This window comes from the organism of the source record quoted next, unplaced genomic scaffold, assembly GCF_019419815.1.
Source record: "Pyrus x bretschneideri cultivar Hongxiangsu unplaced genomic scaffold, Pyrus_bretschneideri_v1 Contig6, whole genome shotgun sequence".
In the NCBI taxonomy this organism is placed as follows: domain Eukaryota; kingdom Viridiplantae; phylum Streptophyta; class Magnoliopsida; order Rosales; family Rosaceae; genus Pyrus; species Pyrus x bretschneideri.
The window spans coordinates 8,945,470-8,964,332 of NW_025999798.1; the positions used below are offsets into that span (position 1 = coordinate 8,945,470).

The window sequence follows — 18,863 nt, forward strand, 5'->3', positions numbered from 1 at the left end:
ATAATTTTTGCGGTCAATCAACTTCATCGAGTTTGGCTCTACCAACAGGTCCAATTTTATTCAAATTTTACAAAAAAAATTATTCATTAAGATTTGATTTCCACATCTAATTAAATCTTTTGTTTTCAATTTCAAATTTTGTACCACTCACTATTACATACTATTTTTAATTAAAAAAATTGCAGTTGTTCAAATTCACTTTTGGCGAGAATCGAACCTAAGACCTCTCACTTACAAGTGAATAGGAGTACTACTAAAGCATAGTACTAAGTGGCAGTATTACATACTATTACAAATAAAAAGTTAGCGGTTGTGATGGTTGGAAGTAAACAAGAGCCAAATTGTTAGGGATTTCCCCTTGTTTGTTTGCCCACTTAGAGTAAAGATAATTATTAGAATAATCCCCAACTAACCAAATGACATCCCATCCCAATATCTCACGTGGCAGAATTATCATTTGCCAAAATGGTGAAGTAGGTTTTGGCAACATCACCTCATCTTCAAGACTTGAAGTTGTTAAATGTACCATCCAAACTTCATGTCCTAAGCTCTCCAATAAACCAAAATAGAAAAAAAAATAAAAAATAAAAACAAGAAGACTTCATGTCATATTTGATGAATGTTTGTTTATTTCTCAAGACTTACAACTTAAGTAATTTAAATCACTCAGGTTTGTACTAAAGTTGTACTTGATGCACACGATGTCGCTTGTATTTAAAAGAAGGGTAAAGTACAAAAAACTACCCCAACTATTGCGGTCATGACAGTTTCATACCACATCTTTTAAAAATGACAATGTCATATCGCATCTTACGAATTTGTGACAATGTCATACCTCCGTCAATTTTTCTGTTAGTTTTTCTGTTAAATGCTGACTTGGCAATAGACGGGGACCACTTTCTATTAAAAAATTAATAAAATATTATTAAAAACTAAAAAAATTATTTAATATTTTTTAAATATTAAAATAATAAATAAAAGTAAAATTAAAAAAAAAATGGTAAATTACAAAAAACTACCTCAACTATTGGGGTCACGACAGTTTCATACCTCATCTTTTAAAATTGACAATGTTATACCGCATCTTACAAATTTGTGACAATGTCATACCTCCATCAATTTTTCTGTTAAGTTCTGACGTGGCTTGATTCGGGACATACTTTCTATTAAAAAATTATTAAAAACTAAAAAACAATTATTTAATATTTTTAAAATATTAAAATAATAATAAAAGCAGAGAAAAAAAAAACCATCAATTTGTCCCTCCCCTCCCCCTCCCCCCTCCTGTCACATCCCGGCTCAGGGCGGATCACTTCCCGGGCCTGCTCCACCACCGTAACACGATATTGTCTGCTTTGAGCTTACCATTCCTTCACGGTTTTGTTTTTGGGAACTCACGAGCAACTTCCCAGTGGGTCACCCATCATGGGATTGCTCTAGCCCCCTTCTCGTTTAACTTCGGAGTTCCTACGGAACACAAAGCCAGTGAGCTCGCAAAAAGCCTCGTGCTAGGTAGGGATGGGAATATACATATAAGGATCACTCCCCTGGGCGATGTGGGATGTCACAATCCACCCCCCTTAGGGGCCCGACGTCCTCGTCGGCACACATGCGACTAGGGTTAGGCTCTGATACCAAATTGTCATATCCCGGCCCGGGGCGGATCACTTCCCGGGCCCGTTCCACCACCGTAGCACGATACCACGCCCTCACGGTTTTGTTTCTGGGAACTCACACAAGAACTTCCCGATGGGTCACCCATCCTGGGAGTGCTCTTGTGCGCTACTCGCTTAACTTCGGAGTTCATACGGAATTCGAAGCCAGTGAGCTCTCAAAAGGCCTCGTGCTAGGTAGGGATGAGAATATACATATAAGGATCACTCCCCTGGGCGATGTGGGATGTCACACCTCCTCTCTCTTCTCCCCATCTTCATTTTCTTCCCCCCACTTGCAAACCCAAAAAAATAAAAAAAATAAAAAAATTTTGAAAACCCAACAACCTCCTGCAGAAGAACAAGAAGGAGAAGGAGGAGGAGGAGGAGGAGGAAGAAGAAGAAGAAGAAGAGGACAAAAAAGAAGGAAGGAAAAAAAAAATTCCCCCTATCGGCGCGGAAGAAGAAGAAGGGAGAAGGAGAAGGAGGCAGAAGAAGAAGAGGAAGAAAAGGAGGAGGAAGAAGAAGAAGAGGAAGAAAAAATAAAAAAAAAATTTGAAAACCCATCAACACCCCCTACGGAAGAAGAAGAAGGAGAAGGAGGAGGAAGAAGAAGAAGAGGAAAAAAAGGAGGAAGGATTTTTTTTTTTTTTTTTTTTAAAAAAAACCATCAACTCCCCTGCGGAAGAAGAAGGAAGAAGAAGAAGAAGGAAAAAAAAAATTATTTTTTTGAAAACCCATCAAACCCCAAATCCACCACTTTCATCCATTCTCCACATCCTCTTCCGCACCCATCCTCCACCTTCTTTGTGCACCCATCTTCCCACTGACGAGATCCGGTTTTTTTTTTTTTTTTTTTTTTTTGGGTTGCAGGAGGGAGAAGAGTGTGGGTGTGGGGAAATTGAGTGCGAGTGTGGGGGGAAGACAAATTGGATTTTTTTTTTTTTTTTTTTTTTGGTTGGGATTTGCAGGTGGGGGAAGAAGATGAAGATGGGAAGAGGAGAGAGGAGGGAGGAGGGGGGAGGGGAGGGACGAAATGAGGGTTTTTTTTTTTTTTTTTTTTTCCGGCCTTTTACTATTATTTTAATATTTAAAAAATATTAAATAATTATTTTTTTAGTTTTTAATAATTTATTAATAGAAAGTAGGTCACAAATCAAGTCATGTCAGCACTTAACAGAAAAACTAACAGAAAAATTGACGGAGGTATGACATTGTCACAAATTCTTAAGATGCGGTATGACATTGTCAATTTTAAAAGATGAGGTATGAAACTGTCGTGATTCCAATAGTTAAGGTAGTTTTTTGTACTTTACACTTTTTTTTTAATTTTATTTTTATTTATTATTTTAATATTTAAAAAATATTAAATAATTTTTTTTAGTTTTTAATAATATTTTATTAATTTTTTAATAGAAAGTGGTCCCCGTCTATTGCCACGTCAGCATTTAACAGAAAAACTAACAGAAAAATTGACGGAGGTATGACATTGTCACAAATTCGTAAGATGCGGTATGACATTGTCAATTTTAAAAGATGAGGTATGAAACTGTCATGACCGCAATAGTTGAGGTAGTTTTTTGTACTTTACCCTTAAAAGAAAAATGATTTGTTTATTTCTTGGTCAATAAACAATACCCAAATATAGGAAAATCTTGAAATTTCACGCACCCAAATCAATTGTGTTTTGTAACAAGAAGGGTCACTTTTTTCCCTCAAAAAGACAACGTAAGGTGTCTTCTTGTTCTTTTTTTCAATAATTGGTAATGAAAATTGTAATACATGGGTGGAAACATATTCTTATATATTCCTATAGATAAAAGGAACATATCCTACTAGTTGTTTAATGCTTCAAAGGATGTAGCTATTTGTGCTCCATTCATATGCTTGGATATTGCAAAACCCAAAAGGTTAGTTGTTCACGTGCGAGTGGATGGCTTTTAACGTGCGTTAGCTTCTGGAAACTTGACCATCCCAAGCACTAAGATAAGGAATCATTAGCATCACCATCATTCCACAACGAGCAATTAAGCACCTTTCTTTCTTTCCATCCTATTCAAACCTTATTACCGGCGCCCAAAATCAGTTTACCAATAAATCAAATATGGAGGCACCAGATAAATGGAGCGTTGAATGTACAACTAAGAATCCAATAATTAGAACTCAACGGCTACAGATGTTGGTGTATGGTATACACGGGCACATACTAAAAAATTCCGTTTGTTTACAACCTCAATTCTCGAATATTTGAGAACTGGGGAGGGGGATGCTGGATCACAAACTTCTGATGCATGTGTGTGCCATGCTTTTTCTATGAATTACCAAATCACAGCATGCATCGGAAGCTGCCAAAATGACCTAATGGTTGGACAGACATGCAAAGGATGAAGGACCACTACTCTTACTTGGGGTAGGGGCCTCCCCTTCTGACCTTGATGGGAATCCAAGTGGGGTCCTACCAATTTGCAGACATCACGACATGCGACGATTTCAACCCCCAATCAAACACAGATAGGAAAGTACATACGTTAATTTATGTGGCTAACAAAATTACAAGAAAATCAATGCGTGACACCACTAAAATCTGGGCTGCTTGGTCCCAGTGAAAATTCTACTATGATATGGTGTATACGTGTATCCTATACACTCTTCCCCTGAAATCTAATATATATGTACTATCAAAGAAAACTCCTAAATCTTTCATCACACCATCAGCAGTATAGTAATTGAGAACCTGCATCTCTTTTTCTCATGAAACGCGCAATAACGCACATAAATAGCCGTGCGCAAGTGCATATGTCTCAGTTCTCAAACTTCAAGCATGTGGAGAGTGACATGGAAGATGTTACAACTAATGATTCCTAACGGAGAAAAGGATAGTCGAACCGTGAAAAATTATAAACATAAAAATAGCACAATACTCCAAGCAACCAGCTAGATTATAAACAGTGTGTAATTACTCATGTCATTATTTCAGGTCTCAAGAATATACATGGCCACATTTCTTTTGGTGGGTTTCTATTGCCGAATTTCATTTCAAAAAGCAAGGGTACAGTTTTAACCAATATAATTAGCAAAGACGAACAGAGTTGCCACCCAAGTAATGGGTCAATTCAGCTATATACGTCTGTAAAGTACTTGTAATGAAAATAAAATTACAATCGACCAAAAAAGTAATGAATGAACACAACAGGAACAGAAAGCCTCCAAAGGATGCTCCAAGTGGAAATCATGAAGTGAATTCTAACATACCTTACAACTCCTCCTACAGTAGCCAGGAAGCTCAGGAGTTCCAACCATATACTCTTGGTTCTTGGTGCATTCCCCAAGGGCAGCCCATCTCTCACAACTCTCATTCAGATCTCCACAGTCCCCACCGACATCCAAGTTCTTGTCAAATGAGTCAACATGAATCCACTTTGTTGCTGACCATTTCTCACCTTCAATCACTGGGCAACCGGCATGGAGACTGTTCGGGTCTGGAACAGCATGTGGGGTGAGACTGAAGAAAAGAAGGGCATCTCCACGTCGTGGTTTCACTGAATATTTCCAAGGTGAAGTGAGAAAACAACAGAAAACACCAACTTTTCTACAACAATTTCTATATTTTGATAAAAGCTGTATTGATTTATAATTTATAGAGAGCTTACCTGCAATTCCTTTCTTTGCACACTCAGAGAGACTGTGATCTATTTCTGCAGCCTTACGGCGTAAAGGTATCTGCAGCCAGAGTGGTTTACAAAAAATAACTATCAACAACATTAACTAAAAACCTCTTTATATCTACTACCCAACCAAATAACACAACTGCTGACTTTTTTTATCTTACTTTCTGCGGCTTGGTATCCTTCTAGGTTTTCATGATTTCTATAATAGACAGTTGTTGAAATAACTATCAGCAATGGCAAGGGTTTTGCTGATTCAAATGCGACATAGAACAAGCCAATGCAGATTAACAAGCATGTCAGTCATGCTAATATTACCAATCCAAGGGCGGCCAGGGAAATCATCAAAATAAAGATTATACTCTATGTTGGTAGAGAACTACCAAATAGAAATTCTGGTAACACTAATCTGTTCAATGGTGCTCGAGTTAGCTCAATAGAAATTATAGAACACAGGAGGCGAATAGTTCAGCTAACCTCTGCTTCAGGGAACACAGTTTCACCACCTTTGGCCACATCAGTAAGATACATCAGTACAGTTGCTATGCGGTGTCCACCCCTGGCAATATTGACCTTGTCGACAAAGTAATCGTAGTGTGGTTCATATTTCTGCCCAGGCTCATACCTCAATACTTGTATGTCTTCTCCATTTTCTGAGAGGCGAGAAACACAAATCACATGTAAGCTTGCCCCAAAAATGAACCCTTTTTTTTTTTTTTAATAATTTCATCACATCAATTTTTCTTTATCAATCCTATATTTTCAATGCTCAGTTTTTTAGACCAGAAGAATAGACAACCTCTGAAATCTTACCAACATGGCTCTCCAAACATTCGAGTTAGCATTTCCCATGTTCACCGAATTCATTAGCAATAACAATATTTCTATCTATACTGAAAGTTACGCTTGTCGTATTTTGATTTTCCCTGATTTACACTCAGTTTTCACATCAATCTTCTTCATCAGAACATCAAAACATCCAATTATAAGCAAAGAGGGAAGAGAAACAGGTCGTCCTGCTAGAATCTAGATACATGGCCCCATCAATGCAACGCATGAGGACCTCAATAAAAGGTCAACAATTTTGATCCCTGATTTTTGAATCGCCAATGTATGACTGGATATTAATTGTATCATTCAAGGTTAACTACCTGTTGAAGGTGATAAGAAAAGAACAATACAAACAGTATTCTTCTGCAAAGGGTTTACCTTTTGGAAGAAATGTCCATGTTGAAAGCTTGTCCTCAATACCAGCAACAATAGGATCCTACACAACGAATTTAAATCGTCAAAAGCATCATACATACATTAATTGCGCCGACTTGCAATCGGATTTGTGACCAATTATTATCTGCGAACAATCGAACATCCACATTTATAATGCAATCAATGCATTTTGTGTTTAAAAACATAAAATTGAATGGCAAGTGGCAAATAATTAGAAATGATGAGTAATGGATAGCAAAAAGGCAGACCTTGGCCTTGGGAATGAACATGCCGGAGCTGGTCCGCACCTGGCTGAGCTTGCTCTGACCGGACAAGTTATCGGCGACGGCGGATCTCTTGAGCTCCGATTTCGCCTATTCGCAACAACAAAATCAAACACAACGACAAAAGCGTGAAAGAAAAAAAAAATCAGAATTGAAATGCGCAAAATGGAAAACTCACGATGGAGATCAAGTGATCGCACTCGGCGTCCGTCAGCAGGCCTTCGTACACGAAAGCTCTGCAATTGATCATTCAATCACATCAATCCACTTCCAATCGCATAAAAAAAAAAATTAATTTTAGAGAGAGAAGGGGAAGAGAGAGACCTAGGGTTCCATGAGATCTGTTTGACTTTGGACGGATTGACGGTGAAGGTGCGGGAAGCGGAGGAGGAGGAGGAGGTGGAGCAGATTGAGAGCAGGAAGAAGAAGAGGAGGAGAAGCTGAAGGCAAACCCTAGTCATCATAGCTCGGTCAGATTTTCTCAAAAACTCTCAGATGGAGAGAATGTGTCAATGTCAAATTGTCAACTGAATTTGTTTGTTGTTTTGGAATAATCCCAATCCTAATCTCAAATCTTAGTGCACTGCGGTTGCTGCTGCTGCTGTTAACTAACCGTGGCGCCATGTCTTTTTCATCTTGATATTTACTTCACTGTTATACGTCTTCTACTTTACATTTTTGTTTTCGAGATGAAAGTTGAAATTTTATTTCAAAAAATTCAAAAATCGAACTTAATTTCTCTTTTAATCTTAATCTTGGAAAAAGAAGTAACTACTAGATATAAATGTGTACCAACAGATAAACGTCAAACAAATAATTAGTTCTATTCGGTGTGTTATCTAACATACCAAACGAAGCCTATATCCATTGATCAACAATTGTTGCTAAGTAACTATTAGATTATTTAATTATTTAATTTTATAATTTCATCAAGAATCAAGCTAAGTAGTGATTAGTTTACTTAAATAAATAATTTTATGAGTAAGTAGATGGACCATATTTTCTAATCTCATTTAGGTGGCAAGTCTATTAATAGGTGAAGTTAATAATTAATGTAATGAGTAGATCTTACCTGCCATAATTTTTATTTATTTACTTGCCATATATATTATGGGACTTTTTGGTTGAAATGATTTAATTTCTGTCTCTAGTTGATGAAATGATCTAATTTTATATTATGTCATCGATAAATGATTAATATGTTGATATTTGATTTTATATCAGTTTAGCCAAAAACCTTATATTATATAGTTAAATATTTACTTACCAAATAACCTAGCAGTGTCTGATTGACGTAAAATCCGACCAACTATGAAGCTCAACCACATTGCAACATCATTTGTTAACGAAATTTGGTACCTCTTAACATTATTGAATTTTGTTTTAGTAAAACGTTACATGTGTAATCAAGTTGAGAAGAAAGAAAGTTGAATCATTTTCCCAAACACTATTGGCACTATTCAGAAGAAAGGAACTTGAATCAAATTAAACTTGTAACTTTAACCCTTCATGAGAAATCACCTACTTACTTGTTCCAGCAGCTGTACATACATGCTCACAAAGTAATCACCTCTCCCTCTGGCTTTTCTTTCATTCCACAGTCGTTTCGAATTTCGATTACATTCATGGTAACAGATTACAAGTAATTAACAAGGCACGTACATTAACATCTCCAACAACGTCGTCTGCTGTTCCTTCTCTCGTAGGCTGATCGTTTTCTGCTTCCGAAACTGTCTCGAAAGTTTAGGCCTCATTAGAACTAGAAGTGCCTAAGATAAACTCCAGTTGTTTATCCCTGTCACTTAGATACTTGGTCGAGTTGTACTCATCTGCATCCAAGAGCTCCTCCGAATAAGTCCTTTGAAGTTTAGACTTGTGATATTTTGTAGCGTACTCCAAACTGGTTTCATCACCTTCTAAAATTTGGACAATCTGCAGCGGATTTAAAACCAAACCAGAATACGCGACATAAACTTGTTAATGAAGTAATCACTTGTAGGCACTGTAAAATGATAAACTTGTGAGCAGTCATGGTTAGAAATAAAAGACGTGCCTGGCTCATTTGTGGTCGATTCATTGAAGACTGGTGTACGCAGAATGAAGCAGTTAGCGCAAGACGTTTCATTTCTTTCAGGTCATAGGCATCGCCGAGGCATGGATCAACTATCTCCTTGATGTTATTCATGGAGAGCAAGGGTTTGGCCTGAAAAGTAATGTTTCAAAATACATACTACTTACTGCCTACAAAAATTAAACAAGAAAGAACCGGGTATACATAAGAGAACATACCCACATGACAAGGCTTTTATGTGAGCTATCCAACGCTTGCCTGCCGGTGATGAGCTCTAATAGTAGCACCCCATAAGCATAGACATCGGTTTTTTCATCTACTATGCCGTGCATGAAAAACTCGGGAGGAAGATATCTGTCATGATTCGGGGTTGAAAAGATGTCAAATGATCGAGAGAAAACAAAACTACTTTAGTACAAAAGCAAAAATCTAAAGATTTTGGATTAACAAACCCAAATGTGCCTTCGAATTTCGATACAACATGGTGAGTCCATGAATCTGGTAGCCATTTTGCAAGCCCAAAATCAGATATCTGGATTCAAATCGGGGTAACAGAGAATTATTAACGCAACGCAGCTTTTCAATAATCCATCATAGCAATTGATCGATGAGAGTGTACCTGAGGCTCAAAATCCTCTGCCAGCAAAATATTAGAAGCCTTAATATCTTTGTGGATAATTCTCCTCTGGCACCCCTCATGAAGATATAGAAGGCCCTTAGCCGTACCAAAAGCGACTTTATATCTGATGTCCCAATCCAAACTCTCTCTCGGTCCTAGAAAACACACAACGAAGAAGCAAAATCATTGAGTCACTTACTTGTAAGTTTGAAATAAATTCTCGTGTATATAAGATTCGCAATGATAAACAAACCGTAAAGTATAGACGATAGGCTCCCATGGGGAGACAAATGAAGAACAAGATGCATCCCTCCTTCAACCCCATATCCAATCAACTTTGCAATATTGGGATGGTCAACATGAACTATGACACCAAGCTCAGATAAGAAGTCTGCAGTCATTTCTTCTTGAGAACCCCGAGTCAGGCGTTTGATTGCGACAATCTGCCCATCTTCCAATGTTCCCTTGTAAACTTCAGCATAGCCTCCCTCTCCAATCAAATTCTCTTCAAGGACAAACAGCAGAATGTTATCGGCATATAAGACAGTGACAACCCTTCTGAAAGAACGGAATTATCGCGAAATATGGCCAATGCAATGTAATTCTATGAAGAAATGTGAATACACACCGTGGCTGAAGTTGTTGGTTGCGGTTTCCAGCTCCAAGAGTGAGTAATTCTTCCAGGAAGATTTGAAGCGGCAGAAGTCAGCATCGAAAGACCTCAGAGTAGGAGAGTTGATCTGTGGAATGAAGTCCTCTCTTACTCTTTTGCTTTTCCTTCTGGTGAGTTTTGGTTTCTGAGCACCTTTAGGAGGGAAGGTTGGGAAGGGATATTGGGGTCCTTTTTTCAAAATACGAAAGAAACCGCGCCATTGATAGTTGGCTCTTGGATCGGAGTCTGAAGTAGCAGTGCGGCTGCCTCGTCCATCCGAGTCTGAAGTGCTGGTCATAGGAGAAGATGCTCCGGATCCCAAGCTTCTCGGGCAGTACTCATCCTCGGAAACTCCTCTCGAAGAGAGCTCATGTACTGAGACATCCTCATCCAAATTTAATGATCTCAAGTCTATATGACAAGAATCCCAACAGAATTAGTACCACATTGCTATATATATGCAATAAAAATTATTAGAAGAATAGGAAAACGAAGTTGTTACCTTGACTTGAAAAAGAGTCGGAGAATCCAGCTCGTGCTCTTCTTGATCCTCCGTGAGCAGAAGGTGTTGTAGCCTGCGCTTCTTGATTGTCTTTGGCCGTTTCGCGGGAACCATTGCTGCCCATACGAAGCTTCGTGTCAGCAAAGAACAGAAAATATGACAAAATCCAACAGCGTTAGAGAGCCTAAAGAGCAAATTCAGCCAAACCAAGATGATGTAGTACTAGTTCCAACCATCCATGTGGGGAGGGAAACGGGAAGAAAAGGGCCACAAAATATGACACATGCATAAAGAAATATCTCAAGGTACGTATATAGAATCAAACAAATCATTTGTGTATGGATTAGAGAAGAACCGTTGAAACATCATCTCTTGAGAAACAGGAATATTCAAAGCAAAACAAATAAAATCCGAAAACACACAAAATTCCAAAGCGACATTGTAAACCAACCAAACCATAGTGTAAATGAAAAATGTACCAGCAAAACGATAATGCTTGGCTCCTCACATGTAAGAAACAAACTATAGTTGGACACATATACAAACATATCTCATTTAAAATAAGAAGAGAAGCAGACGTAGGCGTAGTCACATTGGCTAGAGTAGATGTGCTACCGAATGCAATTTAAGTTAGTTTAAAGAAAATTGTCGCTTGTATTATAAAAACAACTTCAAGAAAAGTTTCTACACACAAGTTGCATTCTGATTTGTCTGCAAGGAGAAATGACTCGTATTTTATCCTAATGAATGCAATGTGACAAGTAAATGAAGCCCCTAGGTCATACGTTCATATTACTAAAAGGAAATGAAAATTTTACCATTGCATGATTAAAGTTTGAAAGATTGACTGCTTACTGCTTAGAGACAAAAGCCGCCAAACCCGAAGCTATGATCTGAAAAGCAGGCACGGAGGTGATTACCATGAAGAAGTTTCTGGTTCAGATTCTGGGGCATCTTCCATGAATTTTCAGAGGCCGCCACAAACCAAAGAGAGCTGCTGAAGGTTTCAGAAGACAAAGGAACGACACACCACACACGCAGAAAACTAGAGAGAGAAAACCAAGAGAGAGAGAGAGAGAAATGGAAAATAGTGGCTGCCATGATTTTTCCTGTTTTTTCCCTTTAAATATTCCTGCATTTCTGGACAATTCAGCGAATATTCATGCATAAAAATCGGCTTTTATTTGTTATTGGCACAACGCTAGCTTCATAATCCAGTCTATCTGATCTGTCTAAAATAAGTAGAAATAGCAACGTGTAATTTTAGCATGTTTGTGAAAGGCTTTGCAAGCAAGCACGTATGGCTATGGAGGTTCCCCAACTCCTACAGTTTACACGATTTCTGGGTTTTTGACACATGGCAAAAATTAACAATCAACGGTCTGAAATGAGGGGGAGTATCTAGCAGACTGTGCTGTGTGTGGGGCTGTATCACACTTCTCACAATTGTATTTTTTTTTTTTAAACGTAGAAAGTTTGAAATACAAATGAGATTTTTAGAGTACTGCTAACAGTTTAGTAAGTTTATTATTCACCTATTGGGGTCAGGTTTGTCCTAATAACCGGCTTAGAATGTGCTTCATTTGATCTCAGCATAGGGTGTCAATGTATTCTTTTACACTCTTATCCCTCATAATTCATAATGACAAAATAAATCACCTAATAATGCTTTATCCCAAGTGAAATACAAGAATTCACCTCCTAATACCATTATTTTGTCAAAATAGTCTATATAATTATATCAACTCGTCACGTTTGTCATTTGTATGAAAAAACCATGTACTACGTTAATTACCTTAAGTGCAATTTCAAAAGCATTCCTTGTCGTTGTGAATTTGTGAAAAGCCAATCTTCAGGGAAACAACACTTTAAGGATGGACTCTGATTCAAGTAATATCAAGTTGTTAAAGTTTGGTACTGAAGAAAGTCTTTTCCACGAGTCCGACATTGCTATGTCTCATTTAGTGGTACCATTTTTTGAATTATTTAACTGCTGTAAAAATCTGTTAATTTTTCAAACTATTCAGTGATACGTACTATAGACACTGAAAATTATAAAGTTAAAAAACTTAAATAAATAATTTTAGGTGGACTAAGAATCTAAGATTGAATAGACTCAAAGTTGTAAGTGGTTCATCCCTCAATGCACTGTGTTGCTTTCAATGTATTGATTTCAAGACTATATAGAACTCGGCTAATGCATCCACTCTATTCTCTCTTATTTATCCGACCCACACAATGAAAGTCTCTACCCCTTTATATAAGCCCTTCCCCATAGAGACCTCTCAAAACAGCATTTTATGTGCCAACGATTTGTACCAGCCTACTGATAACTTTTCACCACCAACCTGGCCTTTGTCGACGAAGTGATGTATTAGCAGTCGGATGGCACGACTTTTAAGGCCCAGATAGCTCGAGCGTCCTGCTCAGGCCTCAGTTGCTCTGCATTGCCTTGCCAAACACAGCCCCGATAACCTTTATGTCCCATCCTAGGCATCTGTTGTTGCTTGCATGTCGTCGAGCAGTCCAAGTAGCACTCGAGTACTTCTATTCTTGGAGACTTGTGCCCATGTGCCCATGTGCCCACGGGTTCTTCTTGGTCGGGAAACCTTTCTCTTGTCTCAATCGAAGTGAGCACACGGGCCGGTCTTTTCAAGAATCCTTAGGCCTTGGGCTTCCTGAAATTTCCTTGGTCTTATGTCCTTAGGTGGGCCTAAATGGGCTCAGCATTAACACGTACCATGAAAGAAAAACTTGATATTCACATATAAATTTTTTTGATGTAAGTACTTCTCACCTCACTACTCTCAAGTAATGTGAAATTTACACTATCAGCAGGTTTTTTTTTTTTTTTTTGTCTCAGTTTCATATCTAAACTTTGATTTTTTTTATTTTTTTATTTTAACACTTTAATATATCTGCTAGTCATTCCTTCAACTTCTCTGTTAAGTTATGTCCGTCATCACTTAATGAAAAACTTAACAGAAAACCTAAGTATTAAAGCATAAAAAAAATCAAGGTTTAGGAATGAAACTGAGACAAAAAAAAAAAAAAAATTAAGAATAACAAAGTATGAATTTCACGATACTTGAGGGTAACAAAATGAGAATTATCTTTTTTATTTTTATCTTTATTTTCAAGAACGGACTCGGAACAAGAACAAGCTGTTTTCCAACAATGTCGAAGTTACTACTCATACAGTTAAGTAGCGGGAGTTCAAAGAATAGTAAACCTGGTTTAATTCGTATTTAATTTACAGCCAAATAAAAAAAAAAACAGATTGAAGTGGTAAAACCGGCCTTTACAAGCATCGAACCGTCAGTTTAATGGATATTGCGACTGATTAATCCTTCAAAAATAGCATATAGGTCCTTGTTATCTGGCCCAAATATCTCATCTGCCTTCTGTAATGTCTCCTGAAATTTTGCAGAACAGTCGCTCAATCAAGTGTTAATGGACAAAAATCAAATAAAAAGGAACAAACGCTGAGCGAGAGAGCGAGGATGGAAGGAACTCAAGGAAGGAAGCGCATACCTCTTTGGTTTGCTTGTGGCCGTTTAGTTCCTTAACATTTGCCAGGAATGCACCAAACTGCTCGTAAGACAAACGACTCCTGCAGGAGAAAAAGATACAAAACCACACTGTGAGAATGAACTTCCTCAATATTTTCTAGAATGCACCGAACCGCTCATCAAACAAGTGACTGCTTAAAAGGTGGCATTCAAGACTCGAGAACCAGTTCCATGCTTTATGACCGTCTCATGTAGTTACAGAACTAATGGGGATGGCAATGCACCAGGCTTATTCCTTGCGCGGTTCATAAGCATTCAGAGTCTCACAGCCAGTTACTTGGAAGTTAGAACTACTAGAAATAGCGGTAGTAAGATGTGAATCATGGCGTTGAATGAATTGTAAACCTGGTTCAATTGATTTAAAGTTCGTTAAACAACCTTAGCGGTTTGGGATTGTTCTGTGTTATTACTTTGGAGGAGCATTTTTTCATCTGTTTCAATATTTTTCAGGCGTAAATTTCTGTAACTTGTTCTTTCGCACAAGATTCAAATTCCAAAACTTAATTAGTGACTTTACCTGACTTGGCGGAAAAATTCTTTCCCATCCACCCTAGTTCTTCCTGAAACAGAATAAGCGAGAATCAAATAACCATACATGAACAGTGACCAAACTATTTAACATTGTTGCAGAGATACACCACATCCTACCTAAAAACAAAAATTATTTGGAACTGTGATTAAACAATTTCTACAGAAGGTTTCTCGAGCTAACCGGATTCAGAGCTGTGATGGCTTGAGGGCACAGATGATCTGTTGTCAAACATGCCTCTTGAGGTGGCGAAGGACATGGAATGTCGCTTTGGAGACCCAGGTTTCGATGTTCTTGTTGGTGATGTGGATGCAGAATAGATAGGAGGAGAACCTGGGGGAGTGAACCGGGGTGTGCTAGTTTGGGATGCTAGCAAGAGGCTGTGTGCTATGCGAGGTCTTGAGGCTGCCATTGCAAAAAGAAAGCACAAGAAATACAACAAGATTAAATTTGACATGTTAAAAAGTTGTTCACTTAAAGCATAACTGGAGCCATTTTTTTGAGACCAAGATCCTAATTCAAACAGTACCATCTGTGTCGCGATCCTCAGTAAACGTACTTCCTCTTTCAGAAAACGTGCTTTGGACTGAAGATGACCTCGACGGTGGTAATGTGGAAAATGTGACATCACCTTCTGAAATTACTGTCAAATTATCGTTTCGTTGTACATTGCCAAAGCAGAGAACCAAAAGATATAAAGCATATGGAGTTGGCCAAAAACAAAACATGCAAACGGTAACAAAGGGGACACATAGGCATTCACAGTCTAATGGTTAATATTTTTCCGCAATTTATCGCCTGACAACATAAACATGTGACTGTTTTACGACAATGAATTGAACATACGACTAGAACAAAACTACGATGAAAAACTGAAAATTAAGATTCCGGGACAGCAAACCTCCATCTCCATCATGTGGTTTTGAAGACAAGTGCTCTTCGGCTTGTACAGTATTAGTAGGCTTAGCAACAACCTCTGAAGCTCCACTCTGCGTCACAAAATCCAATCCAACATATCAAATTAATTAAAATAATTAAAAACAGAAACGTTATTAAATAAAATTGCTTACAGGATTTTCTTCATCCTCTGCAAGTGATCGCATAAGGGTCTTCCTGAACACCTCCAGCTGCGCACGTTAGCAAACCAAGCTTAGTCTAACAGAAAAACGGCGCCGTTTTTACCTCCGCAACGTGAAATTTCAAATTGTAGTTATACCTTCGAGACATCTCTGTTCAGCTTCCTCACAGTGTTGGCGAGTACGGCCTTCTCCTTCGCCAATCCCCCCTGCAATTTCGGAACCCAAGTCAAATTTAGTCAACGAATTCACTGAAAACTGAACAGGGTTGAAATTCTTGGGCCGGGTCGGACCTTCTCCTGGTCGGCGAGGGCGAGCTTGTCGGCGGTTTCGGAGAGAGAGGCGTCCAGGGACTCCACCTGTGATTGGAGGTCGGCAATGAGCCGGTCCTTCTCGGCCATCTTCTCGCGCAGAGCGGACGACTCTGATTCCAGGGCCGAGACACGTGTCGAGAGAGCAAGGGACGTGATTTTGCGGGCCACATCGAGCTGCTCGAAAGGATCCGGCGGCAGTACTTCCAACACTTCCTCGGGAAGATCGAAGTTCGAACTCCCCGATTCCTTCGCGAGCATCTCTCCTTTTTCTCCCTTTTTCCTTTTTCTTTGTTTTCGATTTTTTTTCAACTTTTTTGTTTTTTAATTTAGATATTGGAGATTTTGATTGGAGGGATACATGTGGCTTGTGAATGGATAGGATTTTGAGAACAAGTGACACAGGTAATGTCTGGGAATGTCTGTAATTAGATTTACGTGCAATGATGTCCTCCTTCACTTATAAATATATTTTAAAAAATTTAATTAACATAAGAGGTCAACATTTCGTTATTACTACATTTTACTTATGTTTTTTTCTTGGTAAAAACCCATTTTAAACACTTTGATGAGTTTTTATTACTAACACAAACTTGCACAATGATCCGATGATATTCGACTTTAATTATAAGTGCAAGTCTCAATTTCAACTTTTATAATGACGAATTAGATAACTAATCACTCATTGGGTGGCTTTGCCAAAAATTGACCCTTCCACTACTCAATATTATTGTATCACAAAACAAAAAAATTGATCGGACAATTCACGACCGCGAATGTCACCACCATTGTCAGTACAACCAACGACATTTGCATTTTTAGCCACTAGGAATAGTTATATCCCACAAATAAGCAACTTCTAAAACAAACAAATCAGTCTCTTTTTTTTTTTTTTTTTTTTTTTTGAACAAACAATATTTTTTGTTTTAAGAATAATGAGTGGGCTTAGCTTTACAATGGACTAGCAATAATGTGGTTTAAATTCGCATTTGACGAGAATTTATATTAAGACCTCTCACTTACAAGTGAAAAGAAATACCACTATTTTATACACTAAGGAGATGGGGAAGTGGGCCAAGCCTCATAATAAGCTAGCGATAATATGGTTCAAATTTTTTTTTTTTGTGAGAATCAAACCTAAGACCTATCACTTATAAATGAAGAAGAATATTATCAGACCATAGTACTAAGTGACAACAAAAATCAGTTAGAGCATCATGTTATAAGCAATAGTTTGCTTCTCTTAAAAGAGTGAGGATCCTCGCTGGATCCTTTTTGTGAGGATCTCAGGGATCCTCAAATCACATTAGTTCATCATACATTGTGCGGTTATAAATTATTGTAAATTTTTTATATTTAAAATTGAATATAAACAGTACCTAACGAAAACTGATCGCACGATAGATAATGAATGAATGTGATTTGAAAATCTTCGGAATCCTCACAAAAAGGATCTGCACGAGGATCCTCTCTCCTCTCAAAAACAAGGTGTCGCAAAAATGGGATGTTTCTTTGATAATGCTAAGATATGAAAAATGAATGCTTGAGGTTGAAAATAAAATCTTTGAACATACGTGGAAATCAAATATGACAATTAAGAGGTCGTTTGAAAGTGCTTAAATGATTCAAATGCATCGTCCTACAATGCAAAAAATCACTAGCTTCGTGACAAGAAAATACAGTAGCATATATATCCTTGTCTTAATAAGGCAAGGTCATGAGGGTACGTAGCTAATGAAAGATTTTTCAGTGTGACCAGTACATAGAATGGTACACCATGTGTCATTATACAAATGATGAGATACGTGTGCTAAAAAGTTAATAACTTAAAAAATAAAATTTCTCACAACTCTTATTAAAACACGCGGTATACCACTTATGTTCCCGTTACAATTAAAAATTATGAAAATGACTTGAAATTTTTGAGTTTTAATGATAAAGACAAGTAAAGGGTAAAGTAAATAGTATCATGATTGACTTTTTAGTGTAAAAATAAAATTTTTCTTTAAAGTAAACAGTACTGTAGATTTTCGTTAAAACTCTCTTAAAAATTTCTGGTAGCTAAGATCGGGAATAACTTGGCATCCTCAAGCTGCTGCTATGTCTTTTTGTGTGGTTGGAAATTGCAATACCGGCCAACCAAATTCACTTGATTATTGTGGTGTGGTTGGAAATTGCAATTTTTATAACCACATAAAGTCCACATGTCGACATGTCGGTTTTCTTCTGGCCTTGAAGGCTTTACAAGAAACCATTTTGATGAGGAAACCTTCCATCTTTGATATATACCAAACGAATACTGAAGAAATTGGACTTCTTGCTTAAGTAGAAAGAGAAAGCAGTTCCCCAGACGGACATGGCCAGCCACTTTTGACTGCAACATGTTCTTACATCCACTTCAATATCCAAATTTATCTTTACATTCATTTAGAAAATAAAAACTCAAAATCAATATTCTAGAACACGTTCAAGATGTAAAGAGAGTAATATCTCTTACCTATTTGTCTCATACTTAATCTTTGTTGTATATTTGCCACTCTAATATACAAAGGCAAGGACCTAGTGGGTACTGGAAATGGTGCAGTACTCGTCATTCTAATATACAATTAAGTTGAGTTTAAATAATTGTGTCATCTCGGTGCTAATGTTTGATCCTTGCTCCTGCATTTGTCAAGTTCAAGCTTAATTAATTAGAGCTAGGTATAAATTATATTCAATGGTTAA

General features: G+C 37.6%; 3 protein-coding genes across 6 annotated transcripts; all 3 read right to left on the bottom strand.

Annotated features, from left to right (window-relative positions):
* Nucleotides 1-4,702: 4,702 nt before the first annotated feature.
* On the bottom strand, nucleotides 4,703-7,336 carry LOC103943590 (probable prolyl 4-hydroxylase 4). Its single transcript, XM_009353901.3, has 7 exons — nucleotides 7,132-7,336; nucleotides 6,986-7,043; nucleotides 6,793-6,897; nucleotides 6,527-6,584; nucleotides 5,795-5,970; nucleotides 5,303-5,372; nucleotides 4,703-5,191 (listed from the first exon to the last, which is right to left on the bottom strand). The coding sequence occupies exons 1-7, from the start codon at nucleotides 7,269-7,271 to the stop codon at nucleotides 4,896-4,898; spliced, it is 903 nt and encodes a 300-aa protein (XP_009352176.1). The 5' UTR covers nucleotides 7,272-7,336; the 3' UTR covers nucleotides 4,703-4,895.
* A 1,029-nt stretch (nucleotides 7,337-8,365) lies between these two features.
* Nucleotides 8,366-11,672, bottom strand: LOC103943589 (receptor-like cytosolic serine/threonine-protein kinase RBK2). Of its 2 annotated transcripts, none has more exons than XM_018646552.2 (9): nucleotides 11,507-11,672; nucleotides 10,652-10,767; nucleotides 10,126-10,560; nucleotides 9,751-10,002; nucleotides 9,498-9,652; nucleotides 9,331-9,410; nucleotides 9,097-9,232; nucleotides 8,861-9,010; nucleotides 8,366-8,739 (listed from the first exon to the last, which is right to left on the bottom strand). In XM_018646552.2, exons 1-9 carry the CDS (start codon nucleotides 11,572-11,574, stop codon nucleotides 8,551-8,553), a joined length of 1,581 nt encoding a protein of 526 aa, XP_018502068.2. In that variant the 5' UTR covers nucleotides 11,575-11,672; the 3' UTR covers nucleotides 8,366-8,550. The 2 variants fall into 2 exon arrangements, with proteins under 2 accessions (XP_018502068.2, XP_009352175.2); XM_009353900.2 differs by lacking the exon at nucleotides 11,507-11,672 and adding an exon at nucleotides 10,859-10,902.
* A 2,067-nt stretch (nucleotides 11,673-13,739) lies between these two features.
* Nucleotides 13,740-16,529, bottom strand: LOC103943588 (uncharacterized protein At4g15545). Of its 3 annotated transcripts, none has more exons than XM_048572227.1 (9): nucleotides 16,122-16,529; nucleotides 15,969-16,037; nucleotides 15,823-15,879; nucleotides 15,654-15,741; nucleotides 15,282-15,383; nucleotides 14,936-15,157; nucleotides 14,741-14,783; nucleotides 14,186-14,264; nucleotides 13,740-14,067 (listed from the first exon to the last, which is right to left on the bottom strand). In XM_048572227.1, exons 1-9 carry the CDS (start codon nucleotides 16,398-16,400, stop codon nucleotides 13,975-13,977), a joined length of 1,032 nt encoding a protein of 343 aa, XP_048428184.1. In that variant the 5' UTR covers nucleotides 16,401-16,529; the 3' UTR covers nucleotides 13,740-13,974. The 3 variants fall into 3 exon arrangements, with proteins under 3 accessions (XP_048428184.1, XP_048428182.1, XP_048428183.1); XM_048572225.1 differs by having other exon boundaries at nucleotides 15,282-15,395; XM_048572226.1 differs by having other exon boundaries at nucleotides 15,282-15,386; nucleotides 16,122-16,525.
* Nucleotides 16,530-18,863: the final 2,334 nt, after the last annotated feature.